This window comes from Podarcis melisellensis, assembly GCF_964234715.1.
Source record: "Podarcis melisellensis genome assembly, chromosome: 16".
NCBI classification, from domain to species: Eukaryota; Metazoa; Chordata; class Lepidosauria; order Squamata; family Lacertidae; genus Podarcis; species Podarcis melisellensis.
The window spans coordinates 15,619,688-15,642,883 of record NC_138533.1 but is presented as its reverse complement, the minus strand read 5'-3'; the positions used below and the strand labels follow the sequence as shown (position 1 = coordinate 15,642,883).

General features: G+C 50.6%; 1 protein-coding gene and 1 long non-coding RNA gene across 5 annotated transcripts in view; one reads left to right on the top strand and one right to left on the bottom strand.

Moving 5' to 3' along the window:
- Positions 1-3,047: 3,047 nt before the first annotated feature.
- On the bottom strand, positions 3,048-4,212 carry LOC309359465. 3 transcript variants are annotated; one of them, XR_014163840.1, is made up of 2 exons: positions 4,073-4,212; positions 3,048-3,603 (listed from the first exon to the last, which is right to left on the bottom strand). It is a non-coding gene; the product is annotated as an uncharacterized lncRNA (long non-coding RNA). The 3 variants fall into 3 exon arrangements; XR_014163841.1 differs by having other exon boundaries at positions 3,048-3,600; XR_014163842.1 differs by having other exon boundaries at positions 3,048-3,558.
- Positions 4,213-4,316: 104 nt separating this feature from the next.
- Positions 4,317-23,196, top strand: part of EHD1 (EH domain containing 1) — a 33,201-nt gene continuing 14,321 nt past the window's right edge. Inside the window, exons 1-3 of one of the 2 annotated variants that reach the window (XM_081893033.1) lie at positions 4,317-4,463; positions 7,423-7,840; positions 16,477-16,574. In XM_081893033.1, the coding sequence (XP_081749159.1) occupies positions 4,322-4,463; positions 7,423-7,840; positions 16,477-16,574 (658 nt within the window). In that variant the 5' untranslated portion in view covers positions 4,317-4,321. Of the gene's footprint in view, positions 4,464-7,419; positions 7,841-16,476; positions 16,575-23,196 lie in introns of both variants that reach the window. The other variant, XM_081893032.1, reaches the window with a different exon arrangement.

Genomic DNA, 23,196 nt, shown 5'->3' with positions numbered 1-23,196 from the left:
TAAAAATCAAAAAGTTTAGGGTTTTTCCCCCTTAAACTTTTTGATTTTTATTATTTAGTTTATTTCTATACGATAATATTTCTAGTCAATTACTTCTAGTTTCAGGGATCTTCACGGTATTTCATTTGTTTTGTGTAATTTCTCGGTTACGTGACTGTCTTTTTTCACCTGGAGATTCAAGCTCCCCCCTCCCCCCCCCCCGGTGCCACCAGGAAGGGGCCAGGCAAACCGAGAGACTTCAGCTCCGACCTGGGGGCCTTTCAACCCTGTTGTCCACTGTGATCCATGTATTGCAGAGGTGGACTAGATGAGCCTTGGGGGCTCCTCCCAACTACCATTCAAGGAGAGCGGGGTGCAGAACCTTCGGCCTGATCCCACTGGGAGGGCACTTCTGATCATGGTGCCCCCACCCCAGGGATTCCCAGGTGGGTGCATATCTGGGTGTCTGGGCTATGGCTGAACCACAGGCTGTTCTAGAGGCCCACCCCAAGAGAGATGGCATCAGGCGGCTAAGGAGATGACAAGGCCTGTGGCCTAACTCAGCAGCACATGTAGGCCAGAGTGACACATTCTTTCCTCACCTTTGCTCCATTGGTGGCTGTGCAATGGACATAAGAGTGTCATGATGTCAGGCCAGGCGCCTGGAGTTTCCACAGCCCAAGCGTGGGCCCCCGCTGAGAGAGCAATGGCTTCCTTTTCCTGATTGGAGGCCCTGTTTACTACAGCTTCCTAGCAGGATCAGGCCAGAGCTTCCCTTGCCCTGCCCTAAATCGTCACAGCCAGGCATTCCTTGCAGACTGTTCCATGAGGAAAAGCACCCACTCCGTGCTGGATTACGCAGTGGGCAGGCTAACCTCCTGCAGCAGAGCGAAATACAGAATGTGAGGAAACCAGATCCTGTCGTGTGTTGCGCATAACATGCGCATGCCTCCATTTCGACGTATTTTGCATCATTCCAAAAAATAAATAAATACAAATATTTTACTGTTTGGTATTGTTTTCATTTTGAATTTACACAGGGGATAAAGGCACCACAATCTTTTTAGTGCTTGGGGCCTATGAAAGGCTCTGTCCTTTTTATGGGGAGAGTGATAGGACATACTCTCGGAGGAGCCTCCCCGCTCCCCACCCCACCCCAAAGTGGTCAATGCTCCTCTGTGTCTCCCATCACCTGACCTTGGGCCGGAAAGAATCCCAGCCGCCCTCTGCTTCCAGAAAGGAGGCTTTGGATGCCGGCCCATCCGTTTCGGAGGCTCACATGACAGCAGCCTCTGGGGCTGGGGAGGAAAACAGCCTCACAGGGGGGCCATTGTGCCCAGCTGATTGAGAAAGGATCCTCTCTAAGGATTCTGGGGCAGGCGGAAAGAGAACTGCAGGCTTGCGCCAGGTCTCTTTCTCTCTGCCTCCTCTGCTCCCACACCTGCCTTGATTTGACTCTGCCAGGCACCAGGCACACCCTTGGGGCATGGCAAGCCAGCCTCCCCTGGAGATGCGGCTCAGCACATCACTGTGCAATAAAACACTGCAGGGTGGGCAGTGGGATGGGACCCCTCCTGAGCACCAGAAGAGGCCTTTCTGTCCCACAGGAAGCAGCGGAAGCTGACTGTTTTGGCTGCCAAGGGCCTCCTTTACGGAGGAGGCCTCATGCCTCAGTAGGTCATGCAGTGCCGGTGATGCGGTAAAGGTAAAAGGTAAAGTGACCCCTGACCATTAGGTCCAGTCATGACCAACTCTGGGGTTGTGACGCTCATCTCGCTCTATAGGCAGAGGGAGCCGGCGTACAGCTTCCGGGTCATGTGGCCAGCATGACTAAGAGCAGAGTATGGAAACGCCGTTTACCTTCCCGCCGGAGTGGTAACTATTTATCTACTTGCACTTTTGATATGCTTTCAAACTGCTAGGTTGGCAGGAGCAGGGATGGAGCAACGGGAGCTCACCCCGTCGCGGGGATTCGAACCGCCGACATTCTGATCAGTAAGTCCTAGGCTCTGTGGTTTAACCCACAGCACCACCCGCGTCCCGCTACCTTCAAATATCTGGGCTGCCACACGGAAGATGGAGCAAGCTTGTTTTCTGCTTCTCCCGAGGGAAGGACTCAGACCAACAGATTGAATTACAAGATGAGAGATTCCGACTAAACATTAGGAAGAACTTTGTGGCGGTAGAATGGATACCCTCGGAAGGTGATGGACTCTCCTTCATTGGAGGTTTAAGTAGAAGTTTGGATGGCCGCCTGCCAGGGATTTTTTAGCTGTGCTTCCTGCACTGCAGGGGGTTGGGCTAGATGACCGCTGGGGTGCCAACTTTTCGATTCTGTGGAGGGATAATAGCCCTTCTCCTCTCCACGCTTTGTGGCTCACTTTATTCCCTTCCCCCTCAACACGTAGCTCTAGAGTTCTGGTGTGCTCTCTACAACCTTCCCTCCCTCCAAACGGAGGACTTTTGCAGTGGAAAATATGAGGCCCACATCGCCTGTGAGGGAAAGGCTTTCCAAAGGATGCCTCGCTCCCTTATTTGGGAGGAAAAATCTTGTCCTTTCATTTTGAGGCTTTTTCTCCCTTGGCTCAGATTTTGGGAGGAGATTTTTAAAAATTTTTTAAAAGAACTGCCTTTAAACCTGACGCAGCAGATTGGAATTTCGTGGCTGGTGGAATGAGGGGGAATGAAAGGGAGCAGGGGCAGCTTAGCAAATGTTGGGTGGGGTGGGGCGAAAGGAAAACCAATCAAAATCCTGGATGGGGAACGGAAAAGAGGAGATACTCCCACCCCCCAGGTGCCACAGAAGTTTTGCGACCCTAAACTGGGTGGGGTGAGATTTGCATTTTTTTCCAAGAGCTTGCAGATTATTCCCAAATTGAAGTTCAGGAAATAGCTGAAAATCTGTAACATTCTTTACTCACATATTTATATATTCCACAAACAGGCTCGTTGAAGACGCTGAGGTTTTGTATTGTCATGCCACCACAGAAGGCTCTTTTGGGCTGAAACACCCCCCATTTTTACCCAATTTCCCATGAATTCATTATCCTTAGAACATCACAGTTGGCTGGCTTGTGACTGACATTTAATATCTATGCACTCCTCACCGCTAGGCACATTCTGTTTTGTTTGCTGTTACTTTTTGTTGATCCAGATCATGTGGCTTTGCAACTTTTGACTTTAAAAACGGCTCCTTTTGCTTCTAAACTTTCCTTGGTCAAAACCACGCTGAGCATCATTTGTCAGGATAGTGGAACACGAAGGAGGAGGGGATCTTCAGAAATCCTCGTTTCAACTATCACATTGCAATGCATTTAGCCTCTTTATACACTAACTTCTGGAAAAAGGTTGTGAGGACTGTGCTGGTGTTCAAACTTCAAATGGAGAACTATAAAAGCAAACAGAAACTCCCACCTTGATCTTTAACTCGGCTGATATATCTCGACAGGTTCACATCCATTCAGCTGGAGTTTTGGACTGCCATGTGAGGCCCTGTCCCAAATGTTTCTGCCAATTTTCATTAGGCGGTTCTATTTGCAACTCAGCTATTGCATGACAGTGTGCTTTATATCTCACCACCTGAAAGAGGGGGGGGGATCAGGGCCAGCCCAGGACTCCTCGCTGCTAGAGGCAAAACAGGAAATGTGAAACACAAGAGCTGTGATCTCTGCATGCACACCCAAAAGTCTTTCCACTTCTCACCCAACAGACAGATCGTGTTGCAGCGAAAGAGAAAGTTGAGTGGATAAGCAGAGCCAAAGGTCTCCCTTCACTTGGCTAACTAATATTGATTGGGGTGGGGGAATCACATAGTACTGTGATATGTTATGTTTGGACCATGCCAAGAGCCTTGAGCCAGAACGTGGGTGAACCCAATAAAGGCACGTTCAAGGTTTGGCCTCTCTCGGGGTCAGGGCTCTTAAACAATTTCCAGTGCTGGGACATAGAAAGGCGCATGAATCATAGAATCACAAAAATGCAGAGCTTGGAAGGGGCCCAACCCCCTGCAATGCAGGAACTGCAGCTGAATGAGTGCATGCAGAGTTTATTCCTTTTCATAAATGACCACGAACTAGGGCTCACCCATGCTTACCTTTCCTTCGCACTTTCTAGGTATAGATCTGGGCATTCCAGGTCTGTTCCTGAGCGCTTTTTGTTCGTTTCAATGAGAAAACCCACATTTGCCGCTGAATTGGAGCAGATGGGCTTTATATACGGATAGGAACCCCTTGAAATTGGCCCGGGGTCTTCCCCAGGAGAGGCAAGGGTCTAATTCTTAGGAATGAGAGGTTCCTCCCCAGCTGCGGACCATTCATTCCAGAACCTGCTGACATCACGGGCGATGCATGAGGCCAGTTCACAAAGAGGGATTCCGGCCAGCCAGAGCCACCGGGCTGTTAAACTGCCGAGGCCGAGGCGGGTTTGCCATGCAGAGGGAATGGAGCGGAGGCAGAAGGACGCTGACATGGACGAAGGGAGCTCAGGTGAGGCTATCACTCGCAACCCAGAGATGCCCCACATCACCATCAAGGCATCTTGCCCTTTATTATTTCTTTACACATTCCAGACATACAGCTTAAGGCTGATCCTTTATCTCTTATTCTCCTTGCTCAATGGGCCCGCGCAGCTTGGTACTACTGAGTCCCAGAACCTAAATTCTGATCAGGGACCCAGATAACTCAGGGCCTATCCTTCCCAGGGCACCCCAAAGTCCTGATTTAAGTCAGTGATTTATTTTTATTTATTTTATGCCTGCTCTGTGGTTTTAGCTGCCTCTGCTTATCAGCTGCTGCATTTGACTGTTTTATAGCTGCTTATGGTGCAATTTGTTTACTTTATGCTTTGTTATCTGCCCTGGCACCTGTATAGATCAGGCAGAGGCAACCTTGGCCCTCCAGATGTTTTGGGACTACAACTCCCATCATCCCTAGCTAGCAGGACCAGCAGCCAGGGATGATGGGAGTTGTAGTCTCAAAAACATCTGGAGGGCCGAGGTGGCCTATGCCTGGTATAGATGGAGGACAGACTATAAATATCCCTAACAAATGAAGAAATGAATGCTCTTCATCTGTTCTAAGTGGGCCTTCCCCAACGTGGTGCCCTCCAGGAGTTTTGCTGAACTACAACTCCCCAGCCAGCCTCACCCTGACCCACCCATCCCATGCAATTTTCTCCAAGGTCAAGGAGGCGTGCATGATTCTCCCCCTCACAACAACCCTGCCAGGTAGATCAGGCTGAGAGGCAGTTACTAGTCCCCAAGATCATCCAGTGAACTCCATGGCCAAGGGAATTCAAACCCTGGTCTCTCCCAGATCCTAGGCCATATTGAATTCTCACAACAACTCTGTGAGGTGGGTTAGGGTTGAGAGGCAGTGACTGTCCCAAAGTCACCCAGTAACCTTGGTTTCCTAGGTCCTAACCTGAGACTCTAACCACTACACCACACTGGAGACAACCATATATAAATATTATTTGTACAGTATATCCAACCTTTCCCAGGAGCTCAAAGTGGCGGACATGATTCTCTTCATTTAACCCTCTTCATTTAACCCTCCCAACAACCCTGCGAGGTAGGTCAGGCTGAGAGGCAGCGACTGGCCCAAGGCCACTTAGTGAGTTTTGTGGCCAACAGGGGTGCTGGGTCACAGTCTGACACTCTAACCACTACAGCACACTGTCTCCCAGTGACTCTCAAGGGTCTCGAGCACAGGCATTTATTGCCAGCACTAGCTACATGAGCCTTTTGTTATCTGGAGACACCCACAGGGTTTGAACCCAGGACCTTTTGCATGCAAAGCAGATGCTACGGTGGTCCTTCTCTGCATGTTCAAACTTGTTACAGCAAAGCAATGCTTTGGTCCTATGAGAACAACTGGGAGGGACAATTTCTTGCTCAGGGAATCATATGATACAGGAAAGCAGAAAAGGAGCTGGAGTTTATCAGATCTGTAGGCTGGGGCATGTAAGTTTCAGTTTGCTATCATTTACGGCAGGTAAACCACGCACTGACACCCACTCCCCCGTTTCATACAGACCCAAAATATAATACTATTCACCCGATGGCAAAACACAGAAAGAAAGCAATATTAAAATAGTAAGAATCCTTTCCTTATTCAGGCTGCCAGTGATGCTCTAAGAACTGGAAAGTAGGATTTAATTAGGCAATCTAATCTGGGTTTGGGTTTGCACTTTAGCTCACGAAGCAGAGGAACCAATGATAAAAGCCACGGCTTTATGACCGACTGGAACAAGCCATTCAGTTTATTGATACACAGCACTTGGTTCAGAAAAAAACACTGGCCACTTGTTATGAAAATAAGATTACTAATTAAGCCTATCTACTGGGTGGCTAAAGTGCAGTTTCAAATCCAGGTTTAGATAACCAAGCTAAGAGTTGAAACAAAAGCTGGGAACTAGTAATCAACTTCGGCCTTCTGCTTTGGCAGATAGGGGACCTCGTTTCCCACGTCCCCACATAATATAGGTAAAAGACCTTTTCAGTATTGGCTCCCTCTGAGGAATACTCCTCCCAGTGAGGTTTGCTGACATCTTTTCAGAGGCAGGTAAAGACTTACCTTCCCCCCTGGGTCTTTGATGGACTGAGATGATTCTGTTTTATTTATCCTATGGACGTTATAAGGGGTATTGTATGAAAAAGCGTTACTCTTTTATATATTTTTTTCTCTCCCCTCCCCATGGTATAATGTATTAATGTGTATGGTTTTTTTTAATGCAAATCACTGTTAGAGAACAGCTGGCTTAATAAGTTTACTTAATTAATATGTGTGTACTGTAAAAGGAGGGGGAAACAATGGAGGTATTGAGTAGCCTGCAAAAAGGAAGTACGCTCTGCACATGCTCATGAGCACTCGTTTTTGTTTTTTTTAGGAGGCCCCCGCCTCAATTCTTAATTGCTAAGGCTGAATTCAGAGGCGCCTGAGTGCTTCTGAGCATGTGCAGAGTTCCTCTCTCCCCCCGCGTTACCTTGCTTTGGTGGTGGCAAGGGTCTTACAATGGCGGAGCAAAAATTACTGTTTCCATTAATTTGCGACCCCTGGACGAAGGTCCCAAGGTGGACGGTGTCGGTTCCGACTGAGATGGGCCCATCTCTCCCTTTCGTACCTCTACGCTCAAAAGTTAAAGAGGCGCGCAACAACTTTTGCCTTCTGCGGCTCTCAGGGCTGCCGGGAAAGGAAAGAGGGCGGGGCAAGCACGTCGGCGAGCGGCCAATCAGGGCTGAGGAGGGGCGTGGCGCCGCCGCCGCGGCTTGATAAGGAGAGCCGCCGAGCGGCGCGTGGCGTCTGCGGTGCGTTGCGCTGCCGTCGGCTACTTTGCTTGCCGCGTAAGGCGCTCTTGAACCCGGAGCCGGCCCCGCATATAACGCTCCCTCTTTTTTTTAATCTTATTTTTCTCTTCCTTTCCCCCACCCTTCGCCCGCAGTAGGGTTGGGCTCAGCCATGTTCAGCTGGGTAAGCCGCGACGCGCGGCGGCGCAAGGAACCCGAGCTGTTCCGCACCGTCTCGGAGGGTCTGAAGCAACTGTACGCCGGCAAGCTGCTGCCGCTGGAGGAGCACTACCGCTTCCACGACTTCCACTCGCCGGCGCTGGAGCCCGCCGACTGGGAGAGCAAGCCCATGGTGCTGCTGGTGGGCCAGTACAGCACGGGCAAGACCACCTTCATCCGCCACCTGCTGGAGCAGGACTTCCCCGGCATGCGCATCGGGCCCGAGCCCACCACGGACTCCTTCATCGCCGTCATGGGCGGCGAGAGCGAGGGCGTCATCCCGGGCAACGCGCTGGTCGTCGACCCCCGGCGCCCCTTCCGCAAGCTCAACGCCTTCGGCAACGCCTTTCTCAACAGGTACGGGGATGCAGCAGGGGGGCGGGTCCTGGGCTCCCTCCAAGGGGCTTGAATCCCAGTAGCATCTCCAGGTGTGGCTGAAGAAAGACCCGTTATCTGTAAACCTTGCTGATGCAAACGAGACAATAAGGCAGCTTCCTTTGTTTTAAACCGGCTCTTTATTCCGACCCATGAGGACTAGAATCTTTGTTTTTAGGAGCTCAGTAGTAGAATGCACCCTTTGAAGGTAGAAGGTCTACTGTCTAATCCTTGGAATCTCTAGGGTCAGCCTTTCAGACGCAGGAGAGCCACTGCCGGTCAGTGTAGTCAGGGGTGGCCTAGGTGGTAGCTGCTCCCGCTTTCCAGGAAACTCAAGGTGGACTCACTTGGTGTTTTTGCTAGGCTCGAAGAGGGTGACTTCCCCTCTTGAGGTTGCCCTGTAGCTGACATATGAACCTGAGCCAGTCATATGAATGGAGGGACCTGCTATCTTGCACACCCCCCTGCCAAAAAGACATGGACCACCTAGATGAGAGCAAGATCCACGAAGCAAGTTCAAATCCCCACTCAGACATGATATAACACTCACTAGGGGCAGGGCCAGGGTGGCGCTGTGGGTTAAGCCACAGATGAACAACTTTGGGAAGAAGTGGGGTGCTGTACCATATCAAATGCAAGCGGCAAATTAAACTTTCCCTAAAGGAAGATGAGCAAGGAAACATTTTTTGTGGTGGGGGGGGAGTGTTGCAGTGCAGCCTCCTCTGAATAGGTCCACACCATACATTTAGAGCACACCAGGGAATCTTGGGAACTGTAGTTTCCTCCTCACAGAGATAAAGTTCGCAAACACACTTATAACAAACTGCAGTTCCCAGGATTCTTTGGGGGAGAGTCACTTGTGTTAAGTATGTCCTCTGGCTGTGCTTTCAATCCATTGGGTGGATCTACTGTCAATAATCTTGCTCTGCCTTCTTTTCTCTCCCTGGCTTATGCCCAGGTAGTGGATGTGGATCCTGCCGCTCACTTTTTGGAGCTCTACATCCTGCAGCTGATAAGATCCAAAAGTGCAACCCGCCCAATTCCACTTTCTTTTCCAGCCTGACTTGGTGCCCTGGCTGTGCCCAGTCAGCCAGCCCTGCTGCCAGCCTGGGCTTTTAGGGCACTGTCCCTTCCTTCTGCCCTCTCCCATCTGTCTTTGGCAGGCAGATTTAAAGAGCAACAGAAATCCCCTCTTTGGCTCACACGCCCAGCCAGTTCCCAGACTGGAGGGGGAAGAGTTATTGAGGCCTAGCAGTGTAGCTCAGGCCCCACCCCCCTCCCAGAGCAGAGGGGCTTTTTCAAGCCTTTTCCAAAGGAACAAAACTACAAAATTGGCCAAGTAAAAGCCTTTCATTTGATAGTTGTGTGTGCATTCAGTCAGTGGCAAAATGCAGGCACCCCAGGATCTGTTTTGTCAGGTGGGGGTTTAGGCTAGTACTTTTCCTCAGTCCTCCCACCCCACCCCCAAGCTCCTGTCCTGCTGAGGCATCACAGAGCTCTTAGAAGTGGGGCTGGCAAAGTTAAAAGTTGTGGGCTGGCATTCTGGAGCATCTTTTATTTATAGCATCTGTTGTTCTTGCTCTTAAGTGATGTTCAGAAGTGAGGGCTGGTCCTTGCCATGGAATCCTGATTTGGGGGAGAAAACACGGGAGGAAGGGGTGGAGCATGTGGCTGGCTGCAGCCCTGAAGGAGAGGACCCCCTGTCCACGCTGCAAAACTTTGTTGCAGATCCCACTAGTTTGGTGTTGTTGTTTTTTTTATTAATTTATCTGGATTTGTATACTGCTTAATCATCAAAACCTCCAATCAATTTACATAAAGTCTAAAAGTTGTTAACAAATACCGGTGAAGCCAGAAGTTAAAAACAAGCTGACCTAAACCTTTTCAAAATATTCATATACATAATTGGATGCAGTTACATACAGTGGACCCTTGAGTTACGTACCGTTCTGGATACATAACTTTCAGGTTGTGAATGTGGCAAACCAGGAAGTATATACTGCCGGGTTTTACCATGCGCACATGCGCAGAAGTGCTCTGTACACTGTGCGCAGAAGGAGCGCCTCCAGTTACGGACTTTTCAGGTTAAGTACAGAACCCCGGAACGAATTTAATTTGTATCCGGAGGGTCCACTGTATTAAAATGTGTGTCAAATGTACATGTCTAGATAGGTCTGCCTAAGCCAGGTTCTTAAAGGTAAAAGTAAAGGTCCCCTGACCATTAGGTCCAGTCGTGACTGACTCTGGGGTTGTGGCGCTCATCTCTCTTTATTGGCCAAGGGAGCCGGCGTACAGTCAAGTGGCCAGCATGACTAAGCCGCTTCTGGCGAACCAGAGCAGCGCGCGGAAATGCCGTTTCCCTTCCCACCAGAGCGATACCTATTTATCTACTTGCCAGGTTCTTAAAGGTAAAGGTAAAGGTACCCCTGCCCGTACGGGCCAGTCTTGACAGACTCTGGGGTTGTGCGCCCATCTCACTTAAGAGGCCAGGGGCCAGCGCTGTCCGGAGACACTTCCGGGTCACGTGGCCAGCGTGACATCGCTGCTCTGGCGAGCCAGAGCTGCACACGGAAACGCCGTTTACCTTCCCGCTAGAAAGCGGTCCCTATTTATCTACTTGCACCCGAGGGTGCTTTCGAACTGCTAGGTTGGCAGGCGCTGGGACCGAGCAGCGGGAGCGCACCCCGCAGCAGGGATTCGAACCGCCGACCTTTCGATCGGCAAGCCCTAGGCGCTGAGGCTTTTACCCACAGCGCCACCTGCGTCCCAGGTTCTTAGCAGGCACCAAAAATACAGCAAAGATGCTTGTCTAATGTCAATGGATGGGGAGTTCTAAAATTTAGATGCTGTCGCCCTGAAGGATCAAATTCCTTGCATCCATGGAACAAACATGTGCATTTGTAAAAGTCCTAGTTCTGCAGTCGAGGGGGTGCATGTGTGGGGCAAGGTGATCTTTTAAGTAAGCTGGTTCCACGCTGTTGAGAGAACCTTGTATACAAAGTCTCTTTGGGTTTAGCCCACTAACAAACCAGCAGCCAGTGCACATTTCTGAGCAGGTATTCCGACAGGGTCTGCTCCACTCATCAACCACGCTGCAGCATTCTGCACTAACCACACTTTCTGGGTCAAGCGCAAAGGAGGCCCCACATGAAGTGTATTGCAGCAGTCCAGTCCTAAAGTCACCGCTACTGTGGTCAAGCTTACCTGATCCAGGAATTACCTCCTGTGTTGCTGATAAATTTGTTTCATTCTAAATTCTTTCCGCCATACAGCAGGGGTGGTGTTAACTTCTGGGTTTTTTTTGCCTCTGATACAACGTTCTTGTGGTGATGGACTTTTCATTCCCTGGATCTTGGCGTCAGTCAGGAATTGCCCTGATTTCCAAGGGGGGTGGTCCTCATGCAGCCCCGATCCCTCTAGTGTGCCCTGGAATTTTGCTCAGGAAGGGTGGGCTGGGAAGATCTGAGCGAGTGTTTGCAAAGTCTGACACTGCCCATAACAAGAGTTTTTGCCAAGTGGTCTCTTTAAGGGCCCTTTTGAGCCCCGAGATCAAATTCCTTGCCAGTCACGAGTTAATGCTGCCGAAAGTCTGTTTCAGGAGAGCAGGGTCAACACAAAGAGGGATTGTTAGTTCCTGCTGGGTCTCCCTGCGACCTCCGGCAGACTTAGGGTCGGCTTGCAACTCTGGCAGATTCCCTTGCTAGCAAAACAGTCTGGGAGTTCAGAGGAGGAATTTGGGCCTCCTAGTTAATTTTACACCCTGACAGTGTTTACACTTTTGTTCCACTCCCACCTGACCTCTGTAGTGTTTAGATTGGTAAGCCAGAAATCTCCCTGCGCAAGGTTGGTGCGCTTTGCAGACCCGCATGTGGCTTTCAACTAGCTCTGAGCATAGGATGCTTTCTTGCCACAAGCTAAGGATACCTGGTCCATCTGGCTTGCTAGTGGCTGTGCTGCCTGGCAGTGGTGGGTTTGCCGAACAGGTGTCTCAACCAGCACCGTCCGGAAATGTGGGGATTGAACCTTGGACCTGAGCAAAGCTTGTGCTCTTCTGCTGGGGGCATGGCCCTTCCGAAAACTGTTTTGAAAAGCTGCATCCCTAATCTTCGTGTGGGGCCAGCTCAGCATTTTGTATCCAGTCCTCCTTGCACCCTGAGAAGTTTGGTCATGCTGTTGGAGTGGCTGGCTGCCAACTGGATGCTTTTGGGGAATTTTATCTACAGACGGCTTTGCCTGGCTTGCCCTACACGGAATCGTGTGGTGGGGAGGGCTGTTAAAGCCACATTCACCCCATACATTTAAAGCAGGGTTTCGCCGACTTGGCTCTCCATCTGTTTTTGGACTACAGTTCCCACCATCCCTGGCCACTGGTCCTGCTAGCTAGGGCTGATGGGAGTTGTAGTCCAACAACAGCTGGAGAGGCCCAAGTTTGGGAGACCCTGATTTAAAGAGTTAGGGTGCCACTTTAAAAAGTCATGGGTTCCTCCCCAAAGAATTATGGGAGCTGCTGTTTGTTAAGGGTGTGGAGACTTTGAAGGACGCTGCCAATTCCCCTTGCAGAGTTACAGACCCCTGGGAAGATGGATTGGCTGTTAAGCCACTCAAGGAGGGGTCTCCTCACAACTTTCAGCACCCCGAACAAACAGCTCCCATGTTGCTTTGGAGGAAGAAGCCATGGTTACTTGAAGTGGTATCTTGGTGCTTTAAATGTATGGTAAAGGGACCCCTGAGCATTAGGTCCAGTCGTGACTGACTCTGGGGTTGCGGCGCTCATCTCACTTTATTGGCCAAGGGAGCCGGCGTACAGCTTCCGGGTCATGTGGCCAGCATGACTAAGCCACTTCTGGCAAACCAGAGCAGCGCACGGAAACGCTGTTTAGTTTCCCCCCGGAGCGGTACCTATTTATCTACTTGCACTTTGACGTGCTTTCGAACTGCTAGGTTGGCAGGAGCTGGGACTGAACAACAGGAGCTCACCCCGTCGCGGGGATTCGAACCGCCAATCTTCTGATTGGCAAGTCCTAGGCTCTGTGGTTTAACCCACAGCGCCACCTGCGTCCCTAATGTATGGGTTGCTGGTGGCTTAATACCTAACTCCTTTCTCCTTCTGCTTTCACCCTCTGCTGCGCCCAGTAATCTGAGAAGGCTTCCCAGTCAAATGCTGTAGGTGTAGGTGGAATCCACAGTCCTTCTGGAGGCTGGATGGTCATGTTGGCCAAGCAGAAGGGGGCCCAGGACGGGAGGTGCCTTATCTCCAGAGGATCCTTACAAGATTATCCGAGGCAGCTTGCCAGTGTCCTTGACGACGGCTGACCTCCCCGTACCCTTGGCTTAGGACCTCTGTACAGGTGGAGCGCAGGCCGCGCGTTCAGGAGTTGGATTTGTGCACAGCCTTTTGTGGGTTAAGCAGGGGCTGCGCAAGGAGGAATTGGTGCAGGGAGGAAGAGGTGGCCTTTGGTCTTTGTTGCCTTCACTGCTGCTTGCGGGGAGAAGGCGGGAGCAAATTCCAAAGCAGCAGCAGCAGCAGCAGCAGCAGCAGCAGCAGCAGCAGCCCTGCAAATCTGTCTGCAATATTCCAAAGCTCATCTCTTCTAGTTGCAGTGCTGAGCACCAAGGAGGCAGAGGGTGCCTCTTGCTCCCATGCTGGGCTGTGCAGGAAAGCATTCCGTGCGGGACTTGACATCTTTCCGCAGGGCCCGCAAGACAGAGCTGTTCCGCCTGGCCTTTGGTTTGGACTCAGTCTGACCCTTATGTTTCCCTCCCCTTATGGTTTTGATCTATGGGCTATTATTAAAATGAGGCTGCATTTTAAATTGTTCCCCCCCCCCCATTATGTTTTTGTTGTAATTTTACTGGTGTTAGCCGCCCTGAGCCTGGTTCTGACCGGGGAGGGAGGGGTTTAAATAAAAAATTATTATTATTATTCCCGCAAGGGCGGAGGATGGATCAGGCGAGGTCATGGGAGGATGTCTTGAGCATTTCAGGAGAGGGGAAGCGGCCCCATCTCTCTTGGCATGGGACATGGGAAGCTGCTTTCCTCCGAGTCCATCTATCTTGGTGCTGCCCACACTGACTGGCAGCAATGCCAGGGTTTCAGGGAGCCTCTCCCAGCCCTCCCTGCAGATGCCTTTGGGAGGACTGAACCCGGGGCCTTCTGCATGCATGAGCTATGGCCTCTGAGAGGTGCTTTGAGACAGAGAGGACAGAGAATGTTCTGGTGGCAAAGTCAGCAGCGACTGAAAGTTCGGGATAAGTACTGGGGTGTGCTGGAAGAGGCCGTGTCAGTCATCTGGCCCAACCCTCTGCAGTGCAGGGATTTTTCGCCCAACATGGGTCTCAAACCCATGAGCCTAATTTTTGACCTTCCTCTTCTGAGCACAGCACAGGCCTCAGTGCCTTGATGCGTTGCTCCCTTAGTCTCTGTCCATGTCAAAGATGGCCTTGATGGGAGGAGAGCTGTTGTGTATCAGGAGCTGGGATAGCCGGCTGAGACTCTGGCCTAATTCGCACTGTACTTTTAAAGCAGTATCATGTCACTTTAAACAGAAACAGCTTCCCTTAAAGTATCCCGAGAGCTGCAGTTTGTTCAGGGTCCCAAGAATTGGGAGCTGCAATTGCTAGAGTGGTTTCCCTCTTTCTATGGGAACTCTGCGAATTATAGCTCTTTGGGGAGAATTGGGTTCCCCTAGGAACCCTTCACACCCGTAACAAATGATAGCTCCCAGAATTCTTTGGGGGAAGAAGCCATGGTTGTTTAAGGTGGTCTGATACCACTTTAAATGTGGAGTGCAGATGGGACATTCTTTCCAGGTCTAAAGGTGCTGCGTTGGGTTTGGTCTCCAGGCGAAATAAATACCCTACAGTCAGCTGCTGGAGCAAGATACCCTGGAGACCAAATTGTAGGGGGGGGTGTGGTGTGGCGATGTTCTGGACTTTATGACCAGCCCACAGGCCTGGTCTCTAGCTCAAGGGGGAACCTGACCGCCTTCCCCTGATGTTGTTAGATTTCCTAGCACCCATCAGCCGCAGCAGCCATCATGAACAACATGTCTAGGAAGATGGTTTGCAGTTGCACAGTATCTTTTAGGTCATCTTTGAGTTCCCCATCCCTGGGCAAAAGGTACTTGTCCATCTGAGCCCCGTCGATTGCCGCAACTCCTACCCTGCCCAAATCTTCCTGTTGTGTCCCGTGGTCATGCCTTCCTCCTTGTGAAATCGAGAGGAAGCGTTTTTGAAAAGCAGAACGTCTAGCTCTTGACAACCTCAACACAATTCTGGGGTGCAAAACCCGTGTCTCACACAGGGTCCGGGAAGCTTGCGGAAGGGCCTTCGCTGCTCGCTGGGAGGGTGCCTGCTCTGCATGCAGGAAGGTCCCAGGTTCAAATCCCACAAGCATCTCTCTGGTCATTGGTAAGAAGAGCGGAGAAGACTCTCTTCCTGAGAGCTGCTGTCGATGGTCCCGGTAGATGGTCTCAGGCTAGGCCTAAGGCAGTCGCCTGCATCCTTCGTTGAAACCCCAACATCCCTGCTGAAAGTTACGAGTCCAAGTGGATCAACTCTCAGTGGAACAGTGGCATCCTCTCCTTCTATGTATTTTTAAAAATCAGTATTTGCAAGTGTCTGGCTCATTTAAGACTACATAGAACCTTTATTCTCATTAATGAATGAAACTCATGGGGGAACAGTTTTATTTCTAGTGAATCTTTATTATTTGTAAAGGGAATATTTGTATGAGTTAATGCTTTATTATCACCTTGGAGCTGTTTTGTATCTTTGGGCTTTTGTCCTTCCAGGCTTTGACACTTTAAGATTATAATCTCTTTGTTATGTTTGCAAAAAATCAATGAAATAAAATGAAAAGTTGTCTCAGTTGCCAGTAAGGAAATACACAAGATGCAGCCACACAATTTATTGAATCAGAAATAAAACCTAACCAGAGGGGAAAGGTGTGTGGTTCGTGATTTCAAAGGGTTTGATGGTCTAAATCAAAACAGTGGCAAGTTCATACTTAAAAGATTAAAACGTAACTTTGGGCTGTATTAAATCCAGACACCTAGACCTGTGGGACCTGACTTTCCTGAGCCACTGTGTTTGTGGATGAAACAAATGAGAAAAAATGGCAAAGAAGGAATCTCAAGCACTTTGGCCTCAGGACAATTTTAGCTCATGTGAGTCCCCCCACCCCAAGAAGGACGATTTGCCAAGTCTTGAAATACCAATAATTGTCTAGATTATTGAGGTTAAAGGGCTTCCAAAACTTAGTGATTATGCCCTGGGCCACTGTCAAAAGGTTCAAGATCAGTTTCCTGTTGTGGTGGTCTTGATCCGAATCTGCAAACAAGTTCAAGGGAGCCCGGCAAGTAAAGGGGGTGAATTGTTTCCCAAGTTATCTTCCACTCATTCTCGTGGCACCCTTCCCTTCTCTTTGTGGGTGGTGCCACACGAAGGTGGGTGCTGGAGGGTGGGAGGCCCCACTTTGAAACGTGGCTCAACTCTATGAATCAGTTAGCTCTGTTGCCCAAAAAGTGTGGCGAGGGGGACAGGCCACGTCTGCCTCCCTATGCTTGCTTTTTTGGCTGAGACAAATGGCTTAACGATCCTCTCCTCCCTCCTCGTAGGTTCATGTGTGCCCAGCTGCCCAACCCAGTCCTGGACAGCATCAGCATAATTGACACCCCTGGAATCCTGTCTGGAGAGAAGCAGCGTATAAGCAGAGGTAACACTTGGGCTGAATCTAGACATATATTTAAAAAAACACGCACTGTGAAAATGCTTTTAAAAAATAAGTTTTAAAATATGTACTGAATTTCCCATTAGCTCACCATCGCCACCTAAGGTCACATTTGGTAATGCACTTAAAACGAACTTCGAACATTATATTTGCAGCTGTATAGCTGAGTCCTTGGGGGCCGGGTGTGCAAGAACTTTATGTTTCTTTGCTGGGGGTTTTGCAGGGCTCTTATGTTTCTATGAGTGTGGTCAGACAGACCTCATAGCTACAGCCCCACCATCTTACCGAAGTGAGCTTCAGAATATTAGCACCTGTCCAACTTGCTACAGGTGCTTGTTCAGCAAGTCCCAAGACCTGGACGGAAGAGAGCTGAGCATTGCTGGCATACCGAGGGCACTTTATTCCAGATCCTTGGGCAAACTCACTCAGTGGCTTCATGTAGGTCTTCCTGGGTGGCTGCTGTGGGACACCATGGTGCAAATGCTAGAACCAATTTGCTGAATAGGAGGAGCATGACCTACAGGGGCACAGTTTCCCAATTCCCAGCCCTGTCCAGAGGGATGTCCTCCTCAAAAGTATTGAAAGCAGCTACGCTCCCAGTGAAGCTCCTCCATCAGTGTAACATGGGAGGTCCGGAGGGCATCAACATGAGAACAGGGCCTTCCCAGTGATGGCTCCCTGCTTGTAGAATGCTCTCCTGGGGGAAGCTTGCCTGGCACCAACCTTACATGAAAGTAAAGGGACCCCTGACCATTAGGTCCAGACGTGGCCGACTCTGGGGTTGCGGTGCTCATCTCGCTTTCTTAGCCGAGGGAGCTGGCGTACAGCTTCATGTGGCCAGCATGACTAAGCTGCTTCTGGCGAACCAGAGCAGCACACGGAAACGCCGTTTACCTTCCTGCCTGAGCGGTACCTATTTATCTACTTGCACTTTGACGTGCTTTCAAACTGCTAGGTTGGCAGGAGCTGGGACCGAGCAATGGGAGCTCACCCCGTTGTGGGGGGTTTGAACCGCCGACCTTCTGACCAGCAAGTCCTAGGCTCTGGGGTTTAACCCACAGTGCCACCCGTGTCCCCAACCTTACATAGCTTCAGGCAAAAGCATTTCTTTTCTGCCAGGCCCTTGGCTTCTAATTTGCTGCAGCCTCCTTGAGTGAGCGGGATGTTTTAATCCTGCCTTTAAAAAGTAGGATTGTCTTCTAGAGTTTTATAATGGTAACAGAATCTGGGTCAGAAAGCTCAATTTGATGTGGCTCTCGATGCCTGGAGCTATGTCGCCTCCTTTCCCAACCAAGCTCCTTGCCCGGAAAGGAAGATCTGGGGCTGTCCCAATAAAACAAATGTTCAGGAACAGAGGAGGGTTTTTTCTAAAAGGAGGGGCTGCCCGACCACCTCCCCAGTTGGGGGAGACGGGGTTTCTAACCCTTCGTTGGGGGCGGTGGGTTTAAAATTAGGAGTGTTGCTTCGATGGGGTGTATAATCTGGGAGGTTGAATGTATGCCCAGCGTGTTGTGGCTTCTTAAGTGAAATGTTCCGTCCTTGGGAGGGGCAGAGAAGAGCCTCTCTCTTCCTCCACCCCCCCCCCTGCTTTTGGCCTATAGCCTGTGTCTCCTGGCCAAGTTCAGGCCTCCTTGGAGGAAACTCCCCCCTCCAATTCCCCTCGCTGAAGTTTCCAGGCGTAGCTTGAAAATATGTGGCTGGCATGAGAAGGGTGTTCTAGGTGGTGTACATGCCTCGCCAGGAAGGAGCAGCATTCCTGATGCCTGGGGAGTGTCGCTGCCCCCCTCTCCTTGGGCCCGGGGCAAGCGGAGACGGCGTCTCGTGCTGCGCTGATAGCGAAACTCTGCTCCTGCCAAGCAGATGGACGGCGGCTAAAAATAGCTGCCTTCTTCCCAGGCTCCTGTCTCGGGGGCCCATCTTCCCTCTGCCTGTCCTACGTCTTGAGACACCCCCAGTTCGGCTTCCATCATCTCCTGGCTATGCTACGGTCTCCTTTCCAGGTGGGGTGGGGGCTAGCACCTCTGCTTCCTTTGGGGTTGGGGAAAGAGAAGGGAACCAGGCCTTGCCCCAGAGGAGAGGTTATAGGGAGATGGAGGGGCCCTTTGCTGTCCTGGTGCCCGAGTGGGACAGAAGTGAAACATATGTCTTATTGCAGGCCTGGAAATTTGACTTTTCTCCTTGCCCTGCTATCAGGAAGTGCTGCAGATGAGCGATAAGGCTCCACTTGACCCCACAAGCAAGAAACCAGGATGTGGTGGTCAATGAGCTTTGGTTTAGCAAGTGAGCGCTCATACACATTTTATTTTTTAAAAACTATGCTTTAATATATGGAATCTCGCAGTCACCAAGAAACTAGCTCGCAAACTTCATGTGCTCATGAAGAACCTATAAAATGCTTCTATAAAGTTTGTGGAACTTTGTGTCTTACGCATCAACTGACAACTTACATGACCTGAACGTAGAAAAGAAATAATGGACTCCCTGATTTAATATCTATTTAAATTGGTTGTATTTACTGTCCTGACCTGTACTGTATGAGTATCTTTTCAGTGGCTTCCCAACTTTTTTGGGGTGTGTGGGTGTGTTTTCTTCACTTCTTGTTGTTGCCTGCAAAAAGAAAAATTGTATAATGGTCTAACTCTTGGGAGGCTTAGTTTGCTCAGAATCAAGCAGTCTCAGCCAACTCCTGCCCTTGCGGAGGCAGACCTCTATGCGTGCCTTCTGTGCCCTTTGCCCTCTCTCACAGAGATATGTGGCCAAGCCAGTCTGAGCTCTGCTGGGAGCTGGATTCCCTTCTGGTGCTGGTCTGGCAGGGGCCTCCCAGAGGGTGCTCAGGAGCCGTTCTGCTGAGCGCCGGAGGGCAAAACAAGTGTGTGTTGATCCCCTCCCTCACGTTCCACAGGCATGGGGGGAGACAAGGATATGGCAGTGGATGGGCTGTTGTGCTTCAGGGTATCTTGCGTCCTGATCTCTGCCACCGGCAAGGTGACCAAGTCCCCTATGGGAGGCCGCAGCCCCTGCCTCGCAGAAAGAACGCTGCGGCAAGAGGAAGGCCAATGTGGCCCTAGGCATTGGCCGGTGAGCTTAGAGATGCTTCAGTGTTCGCTCTCCTCTCCTCTGCCCTCCTCATTTGTTTTTCCTTTTATAGCTTGTCTAATAGATGGTGAGCCGCCGGCAGGAAGAGGAACTGTTGTATGTTTTGCTGAACGTAAGCTTTTGTGCTTAGCAGCAGCCTTAAGATGAAGTATCTTACAGCCCTTCAGGTACGCAGGCAGAAAGCTGCAGAAAAAGCAGTCTGGCTAGCTCAGTTGGATAGAAGTGTGCAGGAAATGCTAGTTTCATTTCAGAAGCCAGGGTGACAGGATTGATTTTGTCAACCTCTGTCACTATTATACCTGCTGGAGCAAAATACACCTCCCCCCCAAAAAAAATTATTGCACCTTATTTCCCTCCCAGTGTCGGGGGGGTGGGGATCCAGTTCCCTTTCCAGCACTGGATTTCCACAACAGGATCATCTGTGAAGCTGACCAGCCTTTGATGATGCTTTGGGAGTAAACGTGAACGAGTGTATAGGATTAGTTCAACTTAGAGCCTTGGTGCTCTGCTTTGTTTTGCATCCTGTTCCAAGGTTCTGCCTGCTTTCCCGCTACCTTTGTTTCCTATTTAAGTTTCTTAATTTGACTGCTGAACTCTGTGTGGTTGGCAACCTCCAGGTTTCTGAATCCCCATGTGCCCAGACACCAGCCTTCAAGCTACTGGGAGTTTGGGATTGGCATTGTAAGCAGACCAGCTCGCTCTTCTGCGGGTCTGGGAGAGTGTCTGGACTTCCACTACACTGAGCAAACCACAAAGGTGCAGTTTGGACTTAGGAGTCCTGGGTCATAGGCTCAGAACCTTTTAAATAAGTAATTGCTTTAGTGTATCCCAGCTTCCCTCCCCTCTGGGGTTTCAGGAGTGAAAGGGTGGGTGGCATCGATGCCAGGCTGCTGTGTCACAGTTGGGCATCCGAGAGGCTGGGAGAGGCTCTCTGGAGCGCGCCTGCTTCGTCACACCTTCCAGCTCTACAATTCCATTATTAATCTTATTTATTTTCATATATGGCCCTGTGTTCACCGCCAAGGTAATTTTTAATATGCAGTGCTTTGCAGATTCTTAAAATAAGATACCAGTAAACTCGGAAAGCCCCGCATTCCTGGCTGTTTGCTTTGCAAAGTGTCACAGTGGGGCTGTGGTGGAACTTCTCTTCCGCCCCCTGCCCCAATCACTCGCCCTGCTTCCACCTTCCTGCCTGGAACACGGGAAGGAATGGAGCACAGGGTGTCCGGCTATTGCCTCCCAGGCCCCCCCCCCTTTTGCTTTTCCTCATTGCTGCATCTCTGGTCTCCTCTGTTGGCAGGGAGCCTTTTGCAAAACGGTGGGTGTGGCTGTCCGGTGATGTCAACGCTTTTTGCAGTGACTCACAGGAAGTTGGAATTCTTACTCCTATTGTTTTTCACGAGGGCTGGGAGGGCCTCACTTTTTCCACACCTCGTCCAGGCCAGGAAGTTTAGCCTGCGAGAGGTTTACCTGGAAATGTTTCAGGGAATCCGAAAGGTGGAAAAGCTTTTCTGGGATGGTGATTCAGAGTGTGTTGTGTATTCAGAGGGGGGAAACCATTTGAGGTATCCCCTTACAAAACCTTCCTTCCTTCCTTCTTCTCCTCAAACGTTCCAAAGAGAGATCTGGAAAAAGGAAGCCCTTTTGCCCTGAGTCAGGCCACTGACTCACCTGACCCAGTGCTATCGGGAGAGACTGACTGTTCTGGTTCTCTGGGATTTCAGCGCCAGGCCTTTCCCCACGTGAGTTCAACTGGGGATCCTTTGTGCGCAAAGCAAGGTGTTCTTCCCGTCCGCTCCGTTTGCCTCCCTCCCTGGCCACTGGTGCTTTCTCTCGGCCTGGAATAGCTTAACTTCCCCAAATGACACTTCCATTCTAGGAAGCAAGATGTGCACATCAGCATGGGGAAAGTTCCCCCTTTTCTGATGAATTGGAAATCACAGGGGTTTCTTTTTTCTTCTTCTTTTTTTGCAAACAAAGGCGATTCTGCTGTGAGGGAGATTTGGCACCTTCTGGTCTCCCTCTTCCCCTTGCAGCATCTGAGAGCGATAAGCCTGCGGTGTCTGCTTCCCATCTCTCGCCAGCCTCCTTTGGCCGCCCTGAATTCTGCTCCTGGGCTGGGGCTGGCATGGCCACCATTTCTCTCTCGCAGCTGAGCTTTTGAATGCCAGTACAAGGAACATGGGACGCGGGTGGCGCTGTGGGTTAAACCACAGAGCCTAGGACTTGCAGATCAGAAGGTCGGAGGTTTGAATCCCCGCGACGGGGTGAGCTCCTGTTGCTCAGTCCCTGCTCCTGCCCACCTAGCAGTTCAAAAGCATGTCAAAGTGCAAGTAGTTAAATAGGTACCGATCAGGCAGGAAGGTAAACAGCGTTTCCGTACACTGCTCTGGTTCGCCAGAAGCGGCTTAGTCATGCTGGCCATATGACCCGGAAGCTGTACGCCGGCTCCCTTGGCCAATAAAGCAAGATGAGCACCGCAACCCCAGAGTCGGTCACGACTGGACCTAATGGTCAGGGGTCCCTTTACCTTTACAAGGAACATCATCTGAGTCAAGCCAGTGGCCCACCTGGTCCAGTAACCCGTTCACACAGTGGCCAGCCAGATGCCTGTTTTGGGAAACTGGCAAGTAGGATCTGAGTGGAAGTTCTGAGTGCAAGTTCAGCTCTCCCCTCCTGCGGTATTCAGAAGCAGTGGTGTCTTGGTGTGGGGTTGGGGGGAGAGGGGCAGAGCACAGCTGTAATGGCTAGTAGCCGAGGATAGTCCCTCTCCTCCATGAACTTGTCCAGTCCTCTTCTGAAACTATCCAAGCTGGTGCCCGTCAGCGGCTCCTGTGGGAGTGAGTTCCATAGGTTAACTCTGCACTGCATGGAGAAGGACTTTCCTTTTATCCGTCCTAAACCTTCCAACGGCTCCATCTGCAGTTGCCTTCCTTCATAAACCTCGGGCGGTGGCTGATGCAAGTTCATAGCCTGGCTTTTGGAGCACGAGGAGAGTGCCTCTGAGCATGCATGAAGTGCACACACCCTCATTGCCTGCAGTGTACAAGCCAGGGAACCTGAGCTGCAGGGTGGCTTGTTGTGGTAGGAATGTGAGCAGAAGGGTTTGTGAAAGCCTAGTTTGGTATGATATGTGCCCCTCTGGGGCAGGGATAGAGGTGGGCATGGGGAGGGGGAGAGGGAGGCGACATCCCTCTCTGCACTGAGGGCACCCAGCCCTGGCCTGTGGGAAAGCCTTGGCCCTTGGTGACCTCCTGCCTGGCAGCCAAGTAACCTCGCCTGGAAGCTGCCCTTGGGAAAGTTCCTCTACAGCTGGTGAGCCACAACTTCCCTCCTCAGTTACAATGAGTGTGTTCCTTCCACCGAATATCTGATGTAATAAACAAAAATCTGCCCTTATTCCCTTATGGGGGACACAAGAGCCCTTATAGAGTCCTTTGTAGGTTCTCCATCGGTCAGAGAAAATAACAGAGCCAGGCAGAGAATATTGAGAAGCAAAGCAGCTAGTAAG